Source organism: Aythya marila (genome assembly GCF_965140915.1).
Source record: "Aythya marila genome assembly, chromosome: 28".
NCBI classification, from domain to species: Eukaryota; Metazoa; Chordata; class Aves; order Anseriformes; family Anatidae; genus Aythya; species Aythya marila.
The window spans coordinates 16,682-34,093 of record NC_139069.1 but is presented as its reverse complement, the minus strand read 5'-3'; the positions used below and the strand labels follow the sequence as shown (position 1 = coordinate 34,093).

At 55.7% G+C, this 17,412-nt stretch overlaps 2 protein-coding genes across 3 annotated transcripts; both read left to right on the top strand.

Moving 5' to 3' along the window:
• Positions 1–9,218: 9,218 nt before the first annotated feature.
• On the top strand, positions 9,219–13,557 carry LOC309888159 (ER membrane protein complex subunit 4-like; the record flags this gene model as incomplete). The annotated part of the gene is given in 6 exon segments (XM_082780400.1): positions 9,219–9,239; positions 9,456–9,572; positions 11,032–11,050; positions 11,053–11,172; positions 11,235–11,395; positions 12,234–13,557. Coding segments are annotated over 6 exon segments (474 nt in total). The 3' UTR covers positions 12,270–13,557.
• A 164-nt stretch (positions 13,558–13,721) lies between these two features.
• BCAP31 (B cell receptor associated protein 31) lies at positions 13,722–17,384 on the top strand. 2 transcript variants are annotated; one of them, XM_082780374.1, is made up of 8 exons: positions 13,722–13,854; positions 14,443–14,540; positions 16,008–16,108; positions 16,185–16,329; positions 16,418–16,553; positions 16,627–16,735; positions 16,834–16,934; positions 17,016–17,384. In XM_082780374.1, the coding sequence occupies exons 2-8, from the start codon at positions 14,449–14,451 to the stop codon at positions 17,052–17,054; spliced, it is 723 nt and encodes a 240-aa protein (XP_082636500.1). In that variant the 5' UTR covers positions 13,722–13,854; positions 14,443–14,448; the 3' UTR covers positions 17,055–17,384. The 2 variants fall into 2 exon arrangements, with proteins under 2 accessions (XP_082636500.1, XP_082636499.1); XM_082780373.1 differs by lacking the exon at positions 13,722–13,854 and adding an exon at positions 13,857–13,913.
• Positions 17,385–17,412: the final 28 nt, after the last annotated feature.

Below are 17,412 nucleotides of genomic sequence, written 5' to 3'. Positions count from 1 at the left end.
TAGGCCGGCTACAACACCCCTGAAATATAAACAGGATTTTTACTGTACTTTGTGTACTTAAGTAACTGCAGTGACAACTGCACCCCTAAAGTGCCTGCTACATCTGTTCATCGCTCACCTTGCCGAAAGCAGCTATGCTCAAGTCCCGCATTGTACACTGTTTCACCTTAAACAAATGAGAACAGTCACAAGATAATCATTCAGCGGCCAGCATTAGCACCCATCCCTCAACAACACAAGGAACCCCATTTACAATATTATAATTTCTAAACAGAAGCTCCTTGCCTCAGCACCTCAGAAGTAGATCAAGCCAGTCACCGAGCTGCCTACCAAGTGCTGGACAGTTCCAGATGGAGCTCTTTTCTATGACAGGTTCCTCCTAACTTTTACGCTGTACTGGGGGACAGGATAGAAATAAAAATAAAAATTTCAAAACCCCATATCTGTAAGCTTTCAATATTCAACAGACCTCCTCAAGCACACCGTTCAAGCACTATGCGAGCAGCTGCTCACAAGCAGATATACTCTCCCCCCCCCCCACATCTGCCAAACGCCACAGAGATGACTTTGCCAGCTGCCCTTCAGTACGTGCCCAGAGGTAGACCGGATGCCTTTGCCAAAACACTCCCGACAATGTATTAGCACACCCATGCACTGCCACATTAATCACTAACTGCCAGGCAGGACAGCTCCAGACCAAACACATACACACACAGCCACGCCACAAACACTACAAACAAAACACACAACACAAGGCGCAAGAAAAAGAGACCCCCGGAGGGAAGCCCTATGGCAACAGCAAGTCAGAACAGGTGCTCTGCACCAGACCCTAGAGGAGACTCAAATGTCACGACACGCGACTGGAAGCAACTGCCAGAACTGGGATGATGGAGGCCGAAAAAGCCTGCCTTCAAGACAAGAGACCAGAAGGATGGGGACTGAAAACCCCATAAGACGACGCTTAGGAATTCAATTCCCAGCAAGAGCTCCTGATGTGGCCCAGATGACTTCTGCAAGAGTGAGGATGGAAACAGACGCGATCTCAAACAGAATACGATGCACGAGACCTGAAACAGAACTGCATTTCAAGCAGCGACTGCAAGACAAGAAGTGCTCGGATCAGAGCCACGATGACAAAACAAGCACTGAGGCCCTTCAGCACCGCTACCAAGTCCCCTGTCTGGTCAGTCCAGTGTCAAAAGCTAGGAGGATATCAAGACCCGAGAAGCACAGAACAGACGCTGCAGAAGCAACACTACAAGACAGACAAACAGAAGGAAACTGTCCTGCCTGGCGCACGCACTCACGCTACAAAATAATCCCGCTGCTTCTATTAGCCTGGTGACTCAGCCACAAGCAGCCTGAACGTGACCCAGCCTGAACCACCCTCGCAGTGGCACCAAGTCTATTCAGCCAGCAGGCACCATGCTCCTCTGGGTCCCAGCTCCCATTAGCCACCCCAGATATGCAAATACCAGGTGCCCCCCAACTTAGCTCTCAGGTTGCTGCATGGTAAATTCCCTCCGCCTCAAGAAATGCACAGGCACTGGTCGTCATCTTAGGCAATTGCCAGGCTCATCATCAGCTGCAAAAACAGTACCAGCATTCAGTAGCATGCTGGTCATGATGCCCACCTTCTCCACAATGCTGACTACTGCTGATGCAACATACAACTATGCTCACCTGTTCCTCTCCAAATCCAAGCTCCAACAGTGCAACCAGTATCATCCACACCACCTGGGAAAACAAAGGGATTAAATGATCGTTGCGTTCACAACACGTCACCCAATGGTGGTTTTTTTTTGTTATTGTTGGTTTTTTGTGTGTGTGTGTGTGTGTGTTTCCTTTATTTTTTATTTTTTTTTTCGGTCTGCTTTAGCTCAACAGCATGCAGAGTGCAAACAAGAAAACTGGGGTGTTTCTAGAAGCAACAATCCCCACGCTTTTGCTGCAGCTTTGAATATTAAAAGGACAATACGACCCAGCAAGTAACTGGAACTTTCTTACCTGGAATTAGCTCAAACTTTTCTTCACATTGAAAGAAAAATCTAGGAGCAGAACAGATTATACACCAACAAAATTAATTCCATTTCATCCCCAGAAAAAAAAAAAATCACATACTCTCATCCCCTCATGTACCTCAGCCGCTTGCCTACCCCACGTGGCACACGCTTCCATCTGTTCTCTTTACCCACTTATAGCACCTTTAGAAGGCAAACTGGAATTTTACTCTATTGGATGTAGGAAAATAACTGCAGTGACAACCGCGCCCCAAAAACAACAGTTACCTCTGCTCATCACGCACCAGAGTCACTGCAGAGGCAGCTCGGGTCAAGACGTCCTGCACTGCGCACTGCGTTTCAGCCTGAACAAAAGGAAAAACACAGGCAGAAGATAAACATTCAGCTGACAGCAGTAGCACCCATCCCTCAACAACAAAAGGGACCCCATCTTTAGTTTTATCCTTTCAAAACAGCAGGCCACTTGCCTCTGTACCTGCAAATTAGGTCCAAGCTTGAAAGGAGCGGCCAGCATCACCCACGCCACCTGGGAACACAAAAGGACAAAATGACCACTGCGCTTGCAAGCACACACCTGCCACACTGCTCCTCTATCCCACACAGCCTCACCTCGGACCCTCACAGGGAAACACCTGAGCGTCTTCCCTTCGCTTCGGATAAGGGATGACCAGGCTGACAACACTCACCTTCCCTCAGTGCTTCGTGACATGAGGATTTCCCTTTCCTGTCCACGACTGCACAAAGCACCTGTGGAGACGAGAGAAAAGCACACTCTGAGGCACCTCACAACCACAGCGTACCTGCTGCAATACCTCTCTCTTCCCAGTTCCTTTACTTCAGTTGCTCAACAGCTCTAACTCAGATTCTTCGCTCACAGCGCCACAGCAGATTCTGCCCGGGCCACACAACATACGCTACACAAGCTACATTGCTTAGGACACACAAGCTGGAACGTTCCCGCCCAACAATCAGTCACATCGCACAGGATGGATGCCGCATACTCCTAGAAACCAAACCTACCAGTCCTGAGCAGCTCCCAACCTCCACCTGCCTACCACGTTCAGCACACTAACTGTTTACCCCTCAGAAAACCAGAAACTTAGAACATACACACACACACAAAAAAAAAAAAAACACAACTCCACAAACACCAAAAAGACATGCACACACAGCAACCCCGGCAGGAGTAATCACAGACTTACCCTTTGCAGATGAAAAAGGTGACTCTGATACAACCCTGCTCAGTCTCTTGGTAATGCTGCATCTACGCTGCCAAGCCACATGTAGCATGTAATCAAGCTGGTGTAACTCTCCAGGGGACTAAAACAAGTGGTTTTAAACATGTAGAGATTAAAATATATCTCAAAAACAGGAGATTATGCGGCCATGCTAAAAAAAAGTGAGCCAGCAGCCTCTACTAAATATCCCTCTATTTCAAGCACTTAGAGATCTAGAATTCCAACCACTTAGAAATCCAGAAATCCATAGACTCCAGCCTGCCTAGAGAACCCTGCAACTGACTGAAGGAAACACAAAGCACTTACCCCAAAGAGCAGCCCAGGCAGAAGGAGCTCTCTGATGCCATGCCTGGGGCTCATATACCTTTTGGCCCCGCCCAGCACCCAAACCCAATCACCTGGGAAAGGGGAGGGGCAAAGCACAAGAAAGTAGAAATAGAGCAAGAAAAGTAGCTGTTTTTCTTTTTGTTTCTTTTTTAAAATAAACTTTATCTCAAAAGCATGCAGAGAGCAGACCAAATATTTGCAGTGATTCTAGAAGCAAAAATCGCCTTTGGCTTATTCTGCAGGTTTTAATATTGAATTGACAATATCACCACGCTAATAACTGAAACTTTTTGAACTGGAATTAGTTTACACAGGCTCATCCCCATCTGTAAACACAGAGAACCAGCATTCACTACCATGCAAGCCCTAATACCCATGTCCTGCACAACGCACACTACAACTAATGCAACATACCATTGTGCAATACTTCTCTGTTCCCGGTTCCTTTACCTCACCTGCTCAGTAGCACCACCTGAGTAATGGGCCCGGGCGGCGCCGCGCCGAAATGGGCCCGGGCGGCGCCGCGCCGAAATGGGCCCGGGCGGCGCCGCGCCGAAATGGGCCCGGGCGGCGCCGCGCCGAAATGGGCCCGGGCGGCGCCGCGCCGAAATGGGCCCGGGCGGCGCCGCGCCGAAATGGGCCCGGGCGGCGCCGCGCCGAAATGGGCCCGGGCGGCGCCGCGCCGAAATGGGCCCGGGCGGCGCCGCGCCGAAATGGGCCCGGGCGGCGCCGCGCCGAAATGGGCCCGGGCGGCGCCGCGCCGAAATGGGCCCGGGCGGCGCCGCGCCGAAATGGGCCCGGGCGGCGCCGCGCCGAAATGGGCCCGGGCGGCGCCGCGCCGAAATGGGCCCGGGCGGCGCCGCGCCGAAATGGGCCCGGGCGGCGCCGCGCCGAAATGGGCCCGGGCGGCGCCGCGCCGAAATGGGCCCGGGCGGCGCCGCGCCGAAATGGGCCCGGGCGGCGCCGCGCCGAAATGGGCCCGGGCGGCGCCGCGCCGAAATGGGCCCGGGCGGCGCCGCGCCGAAATGGGCCCGGGCGGCGCCGCGCCGAAATGGGCCCGGGCGGCGCCGCGCCGAAATGGGCCCGGGCGGCGCCGCGCCGAAATGGGCCCGGGCGGCGCCGCGCCGAAATGGGCCCGGGCGGCGCCGCGCCGAAATGGGCCCGGGCGGCGCCGCGCCGAAATGGGCCCGGGCGGCGCCGCGCCGAAATGGGCCCGGGCGGCGCCGCGCCGAAATGGGCCCGGGCGGCGCCGCGCCGAAATGGGCCCGGGCGGCGCCGCGCCGAAATGGGCCCGGGCGGCGCCGCGCCGAAATGGGCCCGGGCGGCGCCGCGCCGAAATGGGCCCGGGCGGCGCCGCGCCGAAATGGGCCCGGGCGGCGCCGCGCCGAAATGGGCCCGGGCGGCGCCGCGCCGAAATGGGCCCGGGCGGCGCCGCGCCGAAATGGGCCCGGGCGGCGCCGCGCCGAAATGGGCCCGGGCGGCGCCGCGCCGAAATGGGCCCGGGCGGCGCCGCGCCGAAATGGGCCCGGGCGGCGCCGCGCCGAAATGGGCCCGGGCGGCGCCGCGCCGAAATGGGCCCGGGCGGCGCCGCGCCGAAATGGGCCCGGGCGGCGCCGCGCCGAAATGGGCCCGGGCGGCGCCGCGCCGAAATGGGCCCGGGCGGCGCCGCGCCGAAATGGGCCCGGGCGGCGCCGCGCCGAAATGGGCCCGGGCGGCGCCGCGCCGAAATGGGCCCGGGCGGCGCCGCGCCGAAATGGGCCCGGGCGGCGCCGCGCCGAAATGGGCCCGGGCGGCGCCGCGCCGAAATGGGCCCGGGCGGCGCCGCGCCGAAATGGGCCCGGGCGGCGCCGCGCCGAAATGGGCCCGGGCGGCGCCGCGCCGAAATGGGCCCGGGCGGCGCCGCGCCGAAATGGGCCCGGGCGGCGCCGCGCCGAAATGGGCCCGGGCGGCGCCGCGCCGAAATGGGCCCGGGCGGCGCCGCGCCGAAATGGGCCCGGGCGGCGCCGCGCCGAAATGGGCCCGGGCGGCGCCGCGCCGAAATGGGCCCGGGCGGCGCCGCGCCGAAATGGGCCCGGGCGGCGCCGCGCCGAAATGGGCCCGGGCGGCGCCGCGCCGAAATGGGCCCGGGCGGCGCCGCGCCGAAATGGGCCCGGGCGGCGCCGCGCCGAAATGGGCCCGGGCGGCGCCGCGCCGAAATGGGCCCGGGCGGCGCCGCGCCGAAATGGGCCCGGGCGGCGCCGCGCCGAAATGGGCCCGGGCGGCGCCGCGCCGAAATGGGCCCGGGCGGCGCCGCGCCGAAATGGGCCCGGGCGGCGCCGCGCCGAAATGGGCCCGGGCGGCGCCGCGCCGAAATGGGCCCGGGCGGCGCCGCGCCGAAATGGGCCCGGGCGGCGCCGCGCCGAAATGGGCCCGGGCGGCGCCGCGCCGAAATGGGCCCGGGCGGCGCCGCGCCGAAATGGGCCCGGGCGGCGCCGCGCCGAAATGGGCCCGGGCGGCGCCGCGCCGAAATGGGCCCGGGCGGCGCCGCGCCGAAATGGGCCCGGGCGGCGCCGCGCCGAAATGGGCCCGGGCGGCGCCGCGCCGAAATGGGCCCGGGCGGCGCCGCGCCGAAATGGGCCCGGGCGGCGCCGCGCCGAAATGGGCCCGGGCGGCGCCGCGCCGAAATGGGCCCGGGCGGCGCCGCGCCGAAATGGGCCCGGGCGGCGCCGCGCCGAAATGGGCCCGGGCGGCGCCGCGCCGAAATGGGCCCGGGCGGCGCCGCGCCGAAATGGGCCCGGGCGGCGCCGCGCCGAAATGGGCCCGGGCGGCGCCGCGCCGAAATGGGCCCGGGCGGCGCCGCGCCGAAATGGGCCCGGGCGGCGCCGCGCCGAAATGGGATGTACGAAAATAACTGCAGTGACAACCGCGCCCCAAACTGAGCCAGCAGCCCCTACTAAACATCCCTCTCCTAAGTGAATTCCAAGCACTTAAAATCCAGAAATCCATAGACTCCAGCCTGCCTAAACAACCCTGCAACGGACAGAAGGAAAAACAAAGCACTGCCCCCAAAGAGCAGCCCAGGCAGAAGGAGCTCTCTGATGCCGTGCCTGGGGCTCATATACCTTTTGGCCCCGCCCAGCACCCAAACCCAATCAACTGGGAAAGGGGAGGGGCAAAGCACATGAAAGTAGGAAGAGAGCAAAAGAAGCAGCTGTGTTTTGTTTTGTTTTTTTCCTTTGTTTTTTAAAATCTGTTTTATCTCAAAAACATTCAGAGAGCAGACAAGAGACCTGTGGTGTTTCTAGAAGCAAAAATCCCCTTTTGCTTTTGCTGCAGCTTTTAATGTTGAACTGATAACGGCACCAAGCAAGTAACTGAAACTTCTTCAACTGCAATTAGTTTGAACACGCTCACCGTCATCTGCAAACACAGAGAACCAGCATTCACTAGCCCTAACCCTAACCCCAACCCGCACCCTAAACTCTAACCCTAGCCCCAGCCCTAGTCCCTAACCCCAACCCTAGTTCCTGAGAACTTCATTTCCAGGCATGCTCTGGGCGCTCAACATGGCCTCCCGGAGGTCCGGAGTCCCAGAACTACATTTCCCGGCATGCTATGGGCACCCATCATGGCCTCCCGGAAGTTCGGAGTCCAAGAACTACATCTCCCGGCATGCTCTGGGCAGTCAACACGGCCTACCGGAAGCCTGGTGCCGGAAAACTACACCTACCAGAATTCCCTGGACAGCCAGCACGGCCAATCAGAGGCCGAGTTTTCGAGAACTACGTTTAACAGCACTCACTGTAACCCTAGCCCTTCCCGCCCTTACACAAAAAAGCCTCAAGCCCTATCCCTAAACATCCTCGAAACCCCTACAGACCTAACCCAAACTATTTACCACATTAAACCCCTGAAGTCCTATGCCTAAAACCCCTAACCCAATAAATTAAGACGCTCAAATCCCAAACCCGCAAAATTGAGATGCTCAAATCCCAAACCCAAAAAAATAGGACGCTCAAATCCCAAACCCCCTTCCAAAAAAGAAAAAGAAAAATCAAGAAAAAAAAAATCAAACAAAACAAAAACAACAAAAGGGGTAGATCTGGTGACATCTGCCCTGTAACCCTGCAAAAATCACGAGGGACCTAGAACAACAAAGCAAACGCACAAAATAACATTGACATCCTATCCATAAATGTGCTATAACAATTAATCACCTCCAAAGAGCTTCAAGCAATAAATGCACATACTACTAGATCGGTTTCCTCTAAAAGATCGTACCAGACCCTGACCCACCAAAAGAACCCTGCATGTAGCTAACAGAAGCATCAACAAAGCGCTGACCCCAAAGAGCAGCCCGGGCAGAAGGAGCTCTCTGATGCCGTGCCTGGGGCTCCTATACCATTTGGCCCCGCCCAGCACCCAAACACAATCACCTGGGAAAGGGGAGGGGGCAAACCACAAGAAAGAGAGCAGGAGCAGCAGCAGCTGTGTTCTTTTATTTATTTATTTATTTGTTTGTTTTTGTGCCTATCCCTAGTTTACAGTATGCAGAGTGCAGACAAGAGAACTGGGGTGTTTCTAGAAGCAAAATTTACTGTATTTATGCCTCAGCTTTGAACATAGAAAGGACAATACAACCAAGAAAGTAAATGAAATATTTTCATGGGGAATTAGCTCAAACTTTAGTGTTAGGTCAGAGGTTGGACTCAATGATCTTGAGGTCTCTTCCAACCTAGAAGATCTGTGATTCTGTGTGATTTACATATGAAGAAAAATCTAGGAGCGTAGGAAATTACACAGCAATAAAAACAACGACATAAAAAGCAACGCGCATGCACGGCCCCACGGCCGCCTGCAGTACTCGTTTTCCACCAAAAGGAGGCGGCAGAGGGCGCCCCTGGGCCCCAACGCGCATGCGCCCCCCTCGGCCGCCTGCAGTACCCCTTTTCCACCAGCAGGTGGCGGCAGAGGGCGCCCGCGGGTGCCAACGCGCATGCGCGCCCCCCGGCCGCCTGCAGTACTCGATTTTCACCAGCAGGTGGCGGCAGAGGGCGCCCGCGGGCGTCACCGCGCATGCGCGCCCCCCGGCCACCTGCAGTACTCGATTTTCACCAGCAGGTGGCGGCAGAGGGCGCCCGCGGGCGTCTCCGCGCATGCGCGCCCCCCGGCCGCCTGCAGTACCCTTTTCCCACCAGTAGGTGGCGGCAGAGGGCGCCCGCGGGCGTCACCGCGCATGCGCGCCCCCCGGCCGCCTGCAGTACTCGATTTTCACCAGCAGGTGGCGGCAGAGGGCGCCCGCGGGCGTCTCCGCGCATGCGCGCCCCCCGGCCGCCTGCAGTACCCTTTTCCCACCAGTAGGTGGCGGCAGAGGGCGCCCGCGGGCGTCACCGCGCATGCGCGCCCCCCGGCCGCCTGCAGTACTCGCTTTCCACCAGCAGGTGGCGGCAGAGGGCGCCCTTCAACATTGGCCGCCCGGAAGTCCAGAGTCCGAGAACTACATCTCCCGGCATGTTCTGGGCACCCAACATGGCCTCCCGGAAGTCCAGAGTCCGAGAACTACATCTCCCGGCATGCTCTGGGCACCCAACATGGCCGCCCGGAAGTCCAGAGTCCGAGAACTACGTCTCCCGGCATGCTCTGGGCACTCAACATGGCCGCCCGGAAGTCCAGAGTCCGAGAACTACATCTCCCGGCATGCTCTGGACATTCAACATGGCCTCCCGGAAGTCCAGAGTCCGAGAACTACATCTCCCGGCATGCTCTGGGCACCCAACATGGCCGCCCGGAAGTCCAGAGTCCGAGAACTACGTCTCCCGGCATGCTCTTGGCACTCAACATTGGCTGCCGGAAGTCTATTTTTTCCTCATCGTTGCTATGGCGTTGCTAGGGGCCGCACTTCCGCCCTCCGCCGTCCAATCACCGCCCCTCCTGCGTCACGTGCCGCGTCGCTTGCGTATTTAAGGCCAACCCCACTTCTGGTCTTCACAAAATGGCGGCCGCCACGGTGAGGTTGAGACACTTCAAGTGGGCGATGGAGCTGGGGACGCCCCCGGGGGCTCGGTGAGTTCCTGGGCGTGCTTTTTGGGGGGGGATTGTCAGGGAATTTCGGGGGAATTGTGGGGTTCAAACCCCGCAGGTCTTCGGGGGTCCTGGGTTGGTCTGGGGGGGGGGTGGCGCGTCCTGAGGGGGGTTTTGGGGCGTACTGGGTGGTTTTGAGGTGTTTGGGGGGGGGCTGAGGGGGTCGTGAGGTGTTTTTGGGGGGGTTCTGAGGGGTTTTAGGAGCGATTTGGGGGGCCTGGGGGGAGTTGGGGGGGTTCTGATGTGGAGAGGCCATGTTTGGTGCCCTTTTCCCCCTTTATCCCCCATTTGCTTCCCCTTTTATCCCCTTTTCCCCTATTTGCCTTCCTTTTTCCCCTATTTTCCTCCTTGTTCTTGCCCTTTTCTTCCCCCTTTCCTCCCCTTTTTTCCCTTTTTCCCCCATTTTCCTCCTTGTTCTTCCCCTTTTCCTCCCCCTTTCCTCCCCTTTCCCCCTTTTTCCCCTTTTATCCCCCATTTTCATCCCCTTTTCCCCCATTTTCTTCCCCTTTTATCCCCTTTTCCCCCACTTGCCTCCCATTTTTCTCCCTTTTTTCCCTTTTTCCCCCATTTTCCTCCTTGTTCTTCCCATTTTCTTCCCCCTTTTCCCCCCCCCTTTTCCCCCCATTTTCCTCCCCTTTTGTCCCCTTTTCCCCCCTTTTCCTCTCCTTTTTCCCCCCTTTCCCCCCCCATTACCCCTCCTTACAGAATCACAGAATTTCTAGGTTGGAAGAGACCTCAAGATCATCGAGTCCAACCTCTGACCTAACACTAGACACTAGCAGTCCCCACTAAACCATATCCCTAAGCTCTACATCTAAACGTCTTTTGAAGACTTCCAGGGATGGTGACTCCACCACTTCCCTGGGCAGCCTGTTCCAATGCCTCACAACCCTTTCAGTAAAGAAGTTCTTCCTAACATCTAACCTAAAACTCCCCTGGCTCAACTTTAGCCCATTCCCCCTCGTCCTGTCAGCAGGCACGTGGGAGAACAGACCAACCCCCACCTCGCTACAGCCTCCCTTGAGGAACCTATAGAGAGCAATACCCCCCCCCATTACCCCCCACACCCCCCTTTTTTCAGCATTTCCTCCCTTTTTCCCCACATTTTCCTCCCCTTTTGTCCCCTTTTCCCCCATTTGCCTCCCCTTTTATCCCCTTTTCCCCTATTTGCCTCCTTTTCCCCCCATTTTCCTCCTCGTTCTTCCCCTTTTCCCCATTTGCCTCCCTTTTTTCCCTTTTTCCCCCATTTTCTTCCCCTTTTCCCCCCTTTTCCTCTCCTTTTTCCCCCTTTTCCCCCCCATTACCCCTCCTTACCCCCCCATTACCACCCACACACCCCTCATTTTTTACCATTTTTCCCCTTTTCCCCCTGTTTTTCCCCGCAGCGCTGCTGGGACGTGGCGCTGTGCCCATGAAGCAGATCCCCGTGAACCTCTTCATCATGTCCATGGCCGGCAGCACCATCAGCATCTTCCCGGCCATGATGGGCTGGCGCCCGCTGCAGGCACTACTCTTCCTCTCCACCAGTAAGCCCGGCCCCTCCCAGTGCTCCCAGTCCGCCCCTCTGACTGGTTTTCCCCCCCCACAGCCCTGAAGCTGCTGGAGAGCTCGAGCGCGCGGCTGCTGCAGGGTTTGGTGTTCCTGGTGGGCAACGGGCTGGGGCTGGCGCTCGCCCTCTACAAGTGCCAGGCCATGGGGCTGCTGCCCACGCACGCCTCCGACTGGCTCGCTTTCGTTACGCCCCCGCAGGTACAGGGGAAAAACACCAAAAAATGGGGCTGGAAGGGCAAAAAATGGGGCTGAAACCCTGAAAAATGGGTGCGAAACAGTGAAAAATGGGGCCAGAAGGGCAAAAAATGGGGCTAGAAAACAAAAAAGAGCAGCTGAAACCCCCAAACTGGGGCCAAAACCCCAAGAAACGGGGCCGGAAAGGCGAAAAAGAGGGCTGAAACCCTGAAAAAATGGGTTGGAAGGGTAAGAAATGGGGCCAAAACCCTGAAAACTGAGGCTGGAAAGGGAAAAAATGGGGTTGGAAAACAAAAAACAGGGTTGATATCCCAAAAAATGGGTCCAAAACAGTGAAAAACGGGGCTGGAGGGCAAAAAACGGGGTTAGAAAACAAAAAAAGGGGTTGAAATACCAAAAAAGGGTGTTGGAAGGGCAAAAAATGGGGCTGAAAAACAGAAAATGGGGTCAAATTTAAAAAACGGGGTTTAATCCTCAAAAAAACAGGATTAAAGCCCTAAAAACTAGTGTTAAAAGCAAAAAAGGGTGCTGAAACCCCAAAAAGCAGGGTTAAAAACCCAAAACTGGGGTTCAAGCCCCAACACCTGGGGTTAAAAGCCCTGAAATGGGGTTAAATCTGAAAAAAAGGGTTAAACTCCCCCAAAACTGGGTTGAAACCCCCCAAAAAGGGGTTAAAAACCCCAAAACCTGGTTTAAAAAAAAAAAAAACACCGCAATCCAAAAAAGGGGGTTTAAATCCCTCAAAAATAGGTCAAAAACCCTGAAAATGGGTTCCGAACCCCAAAATGGGTTGAAAACACCCAAAAAAAAAGGTCTCATCCCCCCCATTCCATCCCCACAGCGCCTGGAGCTGACTGGGGGGGGCCTCATCCTGTGACCCCAATAAAGGCGGCAACGGCAGCGGAGATTTTGGGGTCATTTCTGAGGTCTTTGGGGGCGGTTTGGGGGAGTTTGGGCATCTTCTGTTGTTTTTATGCTCCTAGGCTAATACATATTCATTAGTACTCCTAGAAAAGGCAGGGTTATTATAATTAGTTCCTGGAATCCGAACCCTCCCACCGGCGCATGCGTATCAGTCTCTGGTGGTCCCTCTGGGGGTCTCTCGTACTGAAGGCTCCTAGTCTTCCTCCCAGGCTTTTCCCTTGTCCTTTTCCTTTGTTCATCTTGGCTGGATGGCAGAGACTTGCATAGTGCCCCATGCAATAGTCATAACAGTTAGCCGTTATTCTGAAACCCCTTTGTTCTCTTATCCCCTATTGACGCGAATTGCTGGACCATTCCTTTGCAAGATACAAGAACTCTATACATTAACCGCTCTGTTTTCCTTAGACTTGCGGTTATACAAGGGTGTGTAAGACAGAAGGTCACATCTCATCATATCACGCGGCCCTAGCATTGTTGCATATTGACACGAATCAGATGAACACATTTCACAATCCCCCATCTCCTTTTTCATGGTATTGATTCGTGTTTTCCTTTCCAATCGAGTCAATACTTGCCGAATTGATATCAATGTTGGATCTTTGTTTGTTTTTATTATCATCAGGGAATGGGTTTTCTCTTTCCCTGGTTCTGGGTCAACAGGTACCGCAGATATTTGCATTTTTTGTGTAACCGAGTGTATTAGTCTGGTAATACAAGGTATTAAACATGGAACTATTAACAATCCTCCACATATCCCCAATAAAACCATCCTTATTTTAGCAAACCAATCACCGCCCATAAAGCCCCCCCATAATCCTCCTAGATTGATTCCATTCCGAGTTTGAACTGGGACACACGCGATGTTCTTCAAGGCTTTTACAAGTTCACTTACAGCTTTTCCTTCTGTTGTGGTTTAACCCGGCCGGCAGCTAAACACCACGCAGCCGTTCACTCACCGTCCCCACTCCCTCTCTGGGATGGGGGAGAGAAATGGGAAAGTGAAGCCCCTGAGCTGAGATAAAGACATGGGCGAAAGGGGCTCGGAACGCGTTTTCTGGGGCCCGATTTTTCAGTCGTCTGCTGAAGTTATTATACGTTTCCCTTCGTATTCTGAAGTTATTCTGCAACCCCCCCAGATATCAGAGACTTGAAGGAAATAAATACATTAAATACACTTTAATGTACATTTAAGTACAAATGCATTTAAATACAAATAAATACATTTCCCTTAAAGCTCTCAATGGACACGAATTGCTGGACCTTTCCTTTGCAAGATACAAGAATTATACACCTTAACCACTCGGTTTTTCTTAGATAATAAAATAATAAATTGTAAACTTTGATTACAGCCCTATTTTGAAGACGGAGCCATTGAGCACACCCCGAACCCCCTCCTCCTCCGAACTACAACTCCCAGCGTGCCTCGGGCCTCCCCCGCGCCAATCCGCCGGCACTCCCAACGACGCCTCTGATTGGTCGCCAACCCCGCGGTGGGCGGGTCTTCCTGGCGGGCAGCTTCCGGTTTCCGTTAGAAGGAGGTGGGCGGGGGCGGCGGGCGGCCGGGACTTGGGGGGCTCCGCGGCCCGACCGTGAGAACGTGAGGAGGGGCCGGGGGGGCCCGGGGGGGCGTTGTGGGTATTCTGGGGGGTTGATAGGGGTGCCAATGGGGGTTGGGGGGGTCCCAAGGAGGGTTGGGGGTCTCAAGGGAGATTATTGGGGTCTTGGGGTGGGGGCTATGGGGGTTTGGGGGGGCTTGTGGGGGTCCCGAGGGGGTGTTGTTGTCATGTGGGGGGTGATGGGGGCACCCATAGGGTTATGGGGGTCCTAAAGGGGCGTTGGGGTGTCCCAAGGGGGCTTGGGGAGTGTTGGGGGGGCGATGGGGGTCTCAAGGGGGATTATTGGGTTCCGGGGGGGGCGTTATGGGGTTTGCAAAGGGGGTGTTGTGGTCATGGGGGGGGGTTATGGGGTCTCAGGGGGGGTCCTACGGGGTTTTCTTGCGATCCCTTATGGGGGTTTTGGGGTTTCACTGGGGGTCGGGAGCACCAGGGGGTCATGCTGGGGTCCTGAGGGGGGTGGGCATTGTCCCCCCCCCCCCACTGTGAGACCCCCCCCCCTTTCCCCCCCAGGCCACCATGAGCCTGCAGTGGACAGTGGTCGCCACCTTCCTCTACGCCGAGGTCTTCCTCGTGCTGCTGCTCTGCGTCCCCTTCGTCTCGGCCGCCAGGTGGGTCGACATTAACCACCCCCCGCCAAAAAAAATGAGATATCTGCCCCCCAAAATCAAGTATCTGCCCCCAAAAATCAAATATTGCCCCCCAAATCTTAAATCTCCCCCCATGTATTAAATAACACCCCCAAGACATATTAAATACCCCCCCAAATATTAAATTTCCCCGTCAAAAATTTAATATCCCCCCCAAAAATTAAAAATATCCCCCCAACATTCAATATCCCCCCTGAAATATTAAATATCCACCCAAAATCTTAAATATCTCCCCCCAAATATTAAATACGTCCTCCAAAAAATGAAATGTCCCCACCCAGAATATTAAATTTTGCCCCCCAAATATTAAATATCCCCCTCCCACATTTTTAGTATCCCCCCAAATGTTAAACTTCCCTGAAAATAATTGATAACATTAAATATTCCTCCAAAAAATATCAAACATCTGCTCCCAAATGTTAAATATCCCCTCCAAAACTTAAATACCCCCCCCAAAATATGAAATCTCACCCCCCAAGTATTAAGTATCCCCTCCAATAAATTAAATGCCCCCCAAATTCTTATATTCCCCCCCACAATGAAATGTCCCCCCAAAAAATATTACAGATCCCCCCAAAATATTAAACATTCCCCCTGAACATAGTAAATATCACCCCCAAAAATATTTTTACCCCAAAATATTAGATATCACCCCCCCAAAATTAAATGTCACCCCCCATAACTAAATCTACCTCCCCAGAAATTAAGTATTGCCCCCCCATTATTAAATCCCTCCCCAAAATTCTAAATACCCCCTGAAAACATTAAATTTCACCCCCAAAAATATTGGGTGTTAACCCAAAATACTAAATATCAACCCCATAATGAAATATTACCCCCCCATAATTAAATATAGCCCCCCAAAAAATAAAATTAAGGCCCCCACAATATTAAATCCCTCCCAAAAATATTAAATACCCCCTGAAAATTCTTAATTCCGCCCCCAAAAATGCTGAATTTCACCCAAAAATACTAAATATTACCCCCCATAATTAAATATCACCCCCCCATAATTAAATACAGCCCCCCCCAAAAAAAATTAAGGGCCCCCCAGTATTAAATCCCTCCCAAAAATGTTAAATACCCCCTGAAAATTCCAAATTCCACCCCCAGAAATGCTGAATTTTACCCCAAAATATTAAATATCAGCCCCATAATTAGATATCACCCTCCCATAATTAAATACAGCCCCCCCAAAAAATTAAGGCCCCCCCCAATATTAAATCCTTCCTAAAAATGTTAAATACCCCCTGAAAATTCTAAATTTCCACCCCAAAAAATACTGCTTTTTACCCTAAAACATGAAATATCAGCCCCCTGAAAATTAAATGAACCCCTGTAATAATTAAATATACCCCCCCAGTAATTAAATATCCCCGCCCTTAATTAAATCTCCCCCCCCCCAACATTAATTCCCCCCCCCAAAAGGTGGCAGAAGATCTTCAAGTCGCGCCTGGTGGGGCTGGCGGTGGCCTACGGCAACACGGCCTTCGTCGTCCTCATCGTCATCCTCGTGCTGCTGCTGCTGGGTGAGCCCCCGGGGCCGGCTGGGGGGGGCTCTCAGCGTGTGTCCCCCCCCTTTTTAATTATCTTTGCCCCCCCCAGATGCCTACAGGGAGACCCGCAAGTACGACGCCTCGGAGCGCGCGGCGCTGCCCAGCAGCCCGGGGGCCCTGGAGCATTTCCACATGCGGCTCTTCCGCGCCCAGCGCAACCTCTACCTGGCCGGCTTCGCCCTCCTGCTGTCCTTGTGAGGCTTTTTGACATCGGGGGGGTCTCATTTTGGGTTGTGGGGGGCCAAAATGTTCAAAATGGTGATTTTTGCCCCGTTTCGGCAGCCTGCTGCGGCGCCTGGTGACGCTGATCTCGCAGCAGGCGCTGCTGGGCGCCTCCAGCCAAGCCTTCCGTAAGCAGGCAGAGGGGGCCAGCCAGGCCGCCCGGCGCTACATGGAGGACAACGAGGCCTTGAGGAAGGTAGGGGGGAGCTTTTTTTGGGGGTGGGGGGGTCGTGAGGGGGTCCTGACCCCCCCCCCCAAAAAACCCGCAGCAGCTGCAGGAGGCCGGGGGCGAGGGCGGCGCGCCGGCGCAGGATGAGAACGAGAGCCTGAAGGCCAAGGTGGAGAAGCTGAAGGAGGAGCTGGCGGCCAGCAAACGCAGTAAGGGCGGCGTTGGGGGGGGGGAAATTAAAGGGGGGTTCCCAAAAATTATTAGGGGGGGGCCTCGGGGGTGCTGACCCCCCCCCGGTGTCGCTCAGCCCTGGAGAAGGCAGAGAACGAGGTGCAGGCGATGCGGCGGCAGGCGGAGGGGCTGACCAGGGAGTACGACCGGCTGCTGGACCAGCACGCCCGCCTGCAGGTACTGGGAGGCACTGGGAGGGACTGGGAGGCAACTGGGGGGGGCTCCTGACCCCCCCGCGTTGACCCCCACCCATTGCAGGCAGCACACGACGGCCCCCGGGATAAGAAGGAGGAGTGAGAGGGATCGCCCCCCCCCAAAAAATATTTGGGATTCTTTTTTTGGGGGGGTCAGGAACAGGCCGTGGGGGCCAGGTGCCCCCCCTGACCCCCCCCAAAAGGCTGGGACCCCCCCCAAAGCTGGGACCCCCCCCCACAGAGCTGAGGACCCTATTCTGTTACACAGCAACGCACCTTGGGGGAGGGGTGAGCACCATTTTGGGGGTTTTCTCCCCAGTTTTTTTCGAGGGGGGCCACCAATTACTGGGGTCAGAGGGGTGGGGGTTGTGTGTGTCCCCCCCCCCCCCAAAAAAAAAATAACTCGTGCTTCAATAAAGGTTTGGGATCAGGAGGCGTCTGCTGGGGTTTGGGGGGGGGTG

Excerpts from the sequence above, each read along its gene's own strand:
- BCAP31 (XM_082780374.1), top strand. The coding sequence starts at position 14,449 with ATGAGCCTGCAGTGGACAGTGGTCGCCACCTTCCTCTACGCCGAGGTC. Across the intron at positions 14,541-16,007 it reads CCCTTCGTCTCGGCCGCCAG|GTGGCAGAAGATCTTCAAGT; the intron begins GTGGGTCGACAT and ends CCCCCCCAAAAG. Across the intron at positions 16,109-16,184 it reads CCTCGTGCTGCTGCTGCTGG|ATGCCTACAGGGAGACCCGC; the intron begins GTGAGCCCCCGG and ends TGCCCCCCCCAG.